This window comes from Antennarius striatus, chromosome 12, assembly GCF_040054535.1.
Source record: "Antennarius striatus isolate MH-2024 chromosome 12, ASM4005453v1, whole genome shotgun sequence".
Taxonomy (NCBI): Eukaryota; Metazoa; Chordata; class Actinopteri; order Lophiiformes; family Antennariidae; genus Antennarius; species Antennarius striatus.
The window spans coordinates 16703424-16709735 of record NC_090787.1 but is presented as its reverse complement, the minus strand read 5'-3'; the positions used below and the strand labels follow the sequence as shown (position 1 = coordinate 16709735).

Here is a 6312-nt window from a genome sequence, read left to right as displayed (position 1 = left end):
GCCATCTTAGAAATAAGTCAACCCACATATTAAAAAACCCTGACATTAAAAACTGGTTAAATTCATTACGAGTGCAGTCAGTGCGAACAGAGCGGATTATTTCCTGATCTGAAGTTCGAAGCAGATATTTAAGCTCCGATGTTCGTCTTCGTTCATTAATTAAATATTGTTTCGATCGATCGGTAGTCCAGTCGGAGGTGAGGTGCAGCTATTTGCTGCTGTGTGTCCTAAACAATTTTTTAACTAGTTTTTTAAAGTGGGTTATTTCCGGCGCCAAAGTAGTTAGGAAATACTGAGATCAGTCAGTCAGTCAAACTTTATTAATACAGTAGAGTTGTTGAAAATTCCCTTTGTTTTGCTACGTTATCGTAGCGAGGCACCTCATCAGACTGCTCTGCTGTCAGACAGCACGACGTCCCTTCACTACCGTTGTTAGGGGGCGTAGGCCAGAATACCTTGTGAGGGCGCCCCTGGTGTCGGAGAGCGGCATGACTGGTGGCTTTTTTTAAGCGATCATGTTTTTAACCAATACTAATATTAATCCATATACCTATAAGGCGCATCGGATTACAAAGCACACTACGGGATTATGAGAAAATTATAGGCTTTTAGGTGTGCCCTATAGTGCTAAAAATACTATATTTAAATGAACTGAAATGGCAATTATAGATTGGAATTTAATAAATAACGACTTACGAACAATTTAGCTTATAAACAGCTTCTCAGAACCAAATGTTTGTAGACTGAGGACAACATGCACTAGATACAGTAGACACATTCAATTACACATATACAGTGTATACACACACAAATATTCCTATTATGTGTTGTGTTCAAAATAATAATAATTGGTAGAAATTATAACACTGCATGGCAAATAATTTACCAGTTGCTGTAGTAGGGTCATAGAAAACCAACAGAGCCAACATTCATGAAATGTATGCTCCTGAGTCTGTGTAATTGAATAATGAATTGAAGGGGCATGTTCAAAAAATAGCAGGGTGGAGTTCGTTTAGTGAAGACATTCAATCTGTGAAAAAACAGGTGTCAATCAGATGGCCCTTATTTAAGGGTGAAGCCAGCACATGTTGCTCATGAATTTTTCTCTGAAAACCTGAGAAAAATGGGTCGTTCCAGACATTGTTCAGAAGAAAAACGTACTTTGATTAAAATATTGATTAATGAAGGGAAAAAGTATGAAGAAGTGCAGAAAATGATGGGCTGCTTGGCTAAAATGATGTCCAATGCTTGAAAATGGAAAGCAAAGCCAGAGAGACGTGGAAGAAAACGGAAGACTACCATTGGAATGGATGGTGAAAACTCAGCCAATGATCAGCTCCAGGATGATCAAAGACAGTCTGAAGTTACCTGTGAGTACTGTGACAATTAGACGCCTGTGTGAAGCTAATCTATCAGCAAGAATCCCCCGCAAAGTCCCACTGTTAAAAAAAAGACTTGTGCTGAAGAGGATACAATTTGCCAAAGAACACACTGGCTGGCCAAAAGAGAAATGGAGAAACATTTTGTGGACGGATGAGAGTAAGATTGTTCTCTTTGGGTCTAAGGGCCGCAGACAGTTTGTCAGACGACCCCCCAAACACTGAATTCAAGCCACAGTACACTCATGATATGGGGATGTTTCTCTTACTATGGTGTCAGGCCTATTTATCGCATACCAGGGATCATGGATCAGTTTGGATACATCAAAATACTTGAAGAGGTCATGTTGCCTTATGCTGAAGAGGAAATGCCCTTGAAATGGGTGTTTCAACAAGACAACGACCCCAAACACACCAGTAAGCGAGCAGCTCCTTGGTTCCAGACCAACAAAATTAAAGTCATGGAGTGGCCAGCCCAATCCCCGGACCTTAATCCGATAGAAAACTTGTGGGGCGACATTAAAAATGGCTATACAACTAAATATTAGTTTAGTGATTCATAGGAATGATGAATCCTGGATATTTTTCAGTTTATACAGTAAATATTCAAGTTTACTTACATGTTTTGAACAGTTTTACACCTTCAGATATGTCAGACGTTAAGCCCCGAAAGAACTGAAAACACCGTAAACCTTCAGGCATGTGATCATTGTACATTGGTGTAGCTGTACATATGTGTTATGGTGCTATGTGAGAGAAAGCAACATTTAGAACATGTTGACATGATGCAGAGTCTCTAAGATGAGCATCCAGTTTTTGCATTATCCGCTTCCTGCACAGATGTGCCGTTTGGAGTGCGTAGCCTATCCATACTGCACGCTGATAACGTCAAAAGCCATGCTGAAGATAAATTAATCCTGTCTTAGCATGTGCCCCTGCATCCAAATTCGCTCAGGACCAAACAGGAGATAAGAGTACAGAGGCAACTGCTGGCGAACGAACGCACGCTGCATGCATAGCAGCTGTTAGTGCATGTAAACATGTATGTGTGTGTATGCGTACTCACCTATGAAGCCAGATGAGGGAGGATTGGGTTGGATGTTCTCCTGAGTGTTGCCCTGAATCAAATCCCAGAGCTGCCACACGTAGCTGGGGTGTAGGATGTAGAAAGGCTGCGAAGGATGGAGCTTGCGGTGCTCAACGTATGGGCCGAACAGGTTGTAATCAGGACTGGCATACCACTGATGAGGAAACAGGCAGGGGGGGGGGCACAAATATCTCCGTTTAGACCCCAGGCAGTGGGTTATGGAATGAAAACATTTACCAGACTGCAGACGCTTACTCTTTTTTAGTTTCAGTTTAGTCCTCTCCGCTGTGTTTAATAAAAGACACAGAACTTTATCTTCTGCTTTGACTAATGCCAGCGCAGCACAACTTTCATTCAAAGTACCCGATTCTGTTTTCATTTTCCCACCCAGCATGTTATTGCCATGTGCGAGCCCATGAGAGTGAATTTAAATTACGCATTAACGCAGAAAATGTAAACTGGATTATGATTTGAGGCAGCAAAGACCTGTTTCATCATTGATCAATAAAATCTGAACTACAGTAAATGATGTGTTTTTTCTATTTGAAGGTCGCATTAGACACACTTTCATAAGCCAGTTCACAACATGCACACACTAGTCTAACACATTTTCATTAACTTCTGAATGTATAAAAAGCTGAAGAACATGTGTTAACAATGGATCCTGGCAGCTTGTCAGAACCTTAGAATAAGTACTTCCTGTACTGTAGCTGTTGAAATAGAAAAAGATGCGGAGAAGCAGAAATCAATTAATATTTACAAACTGTTTGGTACTTTAATACATTTCCCTCACTTGTGACTTATTTCACAAACTAATATCAAATCCTCTGCTAATAGATTGATCATTTTTGTAACTATCCTGACCCAATCAAATAGGAATGATCATCCTATATCAGGTTTCTTGCATGCATGCATAGAAACCTGATTATTTTGCTCTCCTCTTTTCATTCTACATACTGCCACTCAGATCATTCATAGCCAGACACCACCTGTTTTTACACCGCTACGCAGACGACTTGTAGGTTTATCTGCCATTAAAGCCAGAACAACACAGTCCTTATTGGACGAAATTCCTGACATTAAACAATGCCTGAGCCAAACTTCTGTTTCTGACTGAACATAAGAGAGAATACATTTTATTTGGTGACAACGCTACCATAGACCTCTGCACATTTATGTCAAATTTGTAACCTAATGTGAAAAATCCAGGTGTTGTATTTGACAGGAACCTAAAGTTTGACAAACTGATTCAATAGTCAAACTTTTACCATTTACACTTTTTTCAATCGCTCTGACTTGGAAATTTTACTCACGCTTTCATTAAGTCAGATCGAATAGTACGGATCAAAATGTAAAATCACTTTAGGTTGGTTTCTCTCCTCCCTCAACCACCTCTGACTGGTACATAATACGGATGCTCCTCTTTTAATACCACCTGGTTCCATCTACTCCCCACTGGCTTCCTGTATGTTTTCGAACAGATTTTATCCTTGTTTTTAAAGCTCTTAATGGACTGGCCCCGTCTTATCAATGTGATTTCTTTAACTTCCATGTCTGTGGCGGACCTTTGAGGTCTTCTCATAAAGTGGATGTTCCAAGTTCATCTTATTAACTCCAGTTCCCTCTAGAGTTATGCTCCATTACTGACCTCGGTCACTAAATCCAATCTCTGAATTTATCAAGCCAGGAAGCGCTGTGGTATTTATATGTGTTTTCTATACAGTCTATATCTTACTGTTCACGTTTTATTTCCATATCTTTGTCTTTGTTTAATTGTGAAGCACTTCATTCAACTTCCTTGGTTGATACTCTAAAATAAATCCATACAGTTTAGATGATTTCATAGAAATTATGATTTACAAAATTCAAAAGTAATAATAAAATGGCAATGAAATGTGAGTTTTTAAATCCCCCTCTGTATCCCCTTCATCAAACACTCAGCCTTTGTGAAATAACCATAACTGACCAAAATGATTTAAGAGTACGCCCACATCTAAAAACATGACTGAATGTGATATTTGACATGATTTATACATTCTTTCCGTTCTGTCTGTTAATGTCCAGACAACTAAGGTGACCTATAGCCACCCTAAAGAGGTACATTTGTTCTTTATTGCATTTTAACCTAAACACATGACTTCCTGTACATCACATCAGATTAAATTGTATTACTTATTACTATTACTTAATAGCAATTACCTTTTCTCATTAAAAATAATTCAAAATGTTAATTGTATAATATGAAAATATGTATTACCTACATTAAAATAATTTAAATACAAAGAATATATATTAATTAGTATTCTTCTGTACAATAAGGGTTATTAAAAATGCAAACATAAAATAAGATTGGGATAGAAATGTAGACAACACAAATCTCTCTGTATGATTTGGACAAAAATCTTTCTGGTGAACGTATGGACATGGAATGTTTTTATTAGAACTACTAAAGAATGTTGGATTTGTTAGCATGTACAGCGGCTGAGGAACTGTTGGAGCAACAGACAGAATTTTCCTTCTTTCCTTTCAAAATGCCAAGTCGTGTTTGATGTTAATGAATTATCTTCAAAGGACACCTGGTGGAAGAACGGCTCTGCTCAACTGTGCATGTGATCCAAGTCATGTGTCGTCTTTTAGTCTGTGTGTGTGTGTGTGTGTGGGGGGGGGGGTTGCACTATTATTATCAGAACAAAACACAGCCGCTAAAATAAAGTTAATGTAATGGAACATTATTAACAGCTTAATTAGAGTTTAACATTAGCTTCAGTGGTTAGTGACCACAGGCATGTCTGCATGCTAAGTATTGATCTTAAGTGAATTCCACACCACCAGGGCTTTCAATGGAAACCTCAGCACAGTTGATTGAGCATTCATGTTCCAGCTCCATGACAAATTTTTCTGAAGATTCAGTTTTGTTTAAATTGCCTCCAGGAGAGTCGGTTAGAATCTGTGTCATGGCAGGAAATGAAAGGACTGTGATGCTCAATCAAGCCTTGTGGAAAATAAAAGCAAGCAGGGACAAGAGCTGAGGAGACAGAAACGATTCCTAGCGGAGATGGAACTCTGATTTATACCATAACATTAAATGTTTTATTAATGACACTGAAAACCACTGCCATGTATCCAAGAAAGCTGCCGTATAGATGATACCGATGAGTACTCGGGGTCCAAGGTCAAATTGAATGCGCCTGTAAAAAATAACATGACTAAGACGTACACACGAGCACACCAGCTGTAACGAAAAGCTGCTTCCACTGAAAACATTAAAAAGCACTCAGATAGATGACCTCTGTCGGTGAAATCATCAGCCATGGGATGGCACAAGATATGTGATGTTCCCACGTTGAAAGTGGTCATCAAGTTGCAGAGCAGGTCTTATCAATTATGAGCAGTGATTACGGATAAGTGGGTCATGCTCCTCTTCCAGAACAAAGTGCTGTAAATGGAAATGTGTCCACGTAGCACTGAATTCATTCTCTAAAAGTACACTATTAGGGGACGGGGGGGGGGCAGTGGCTAAGGTGTACAGCGGGCCATCCAAGATCAGCGGTTCGATTCCCGCTCCCGCCAAGTCACTCTGGAGTGTGAGCTGACACTGCACCGCCGAGGCAGGCGCCGTCCTCCTTAGAGTGGATTTCTAATTTCCCCTCGGAGATTACAACATCTAATAAAAAAATTTTTTTAATTTTTTAAAAAACTAATAAAACTTGCCATGGTTGATTTTCTGATGATCACATTACTAAATGGAAGTCTCACACGGACGCAAGGACCAACTTTAAGAAAGGTGACGTCTTCTCACAGTTAAAATCCTCATCTGACATTATTTTGATGCATTAGACAAAAGAA

The 6312-nt window shown here is 39.3% G+C and overlaps 1 protein-coding gene across 2 annotated transcripts in view; it reads right to left on the bottom strand.

The window, feature by feature from the left end:
* st6gal2a (ST6 beta-galactosamide alpha-2,6-sialyltranferase 2a) overlaps positions 1–6312 on the bottom strand; it is a 40125-nt gene that overhangs the window by 7188 nt on the left and 26625 nt on the right. For both annotated transcript variants that reach the window (XM_068329231.1, XM_068329232.1), the window contains exon 6: positions 2446–2620. In XM_068329231.1, the coding sequence (XP_068185332.1) occupies positions 2446–2620 (175 nt within the window). The remainder of the gene's footprint in view (positions 1–2445; positions 2621–6312) is intronic.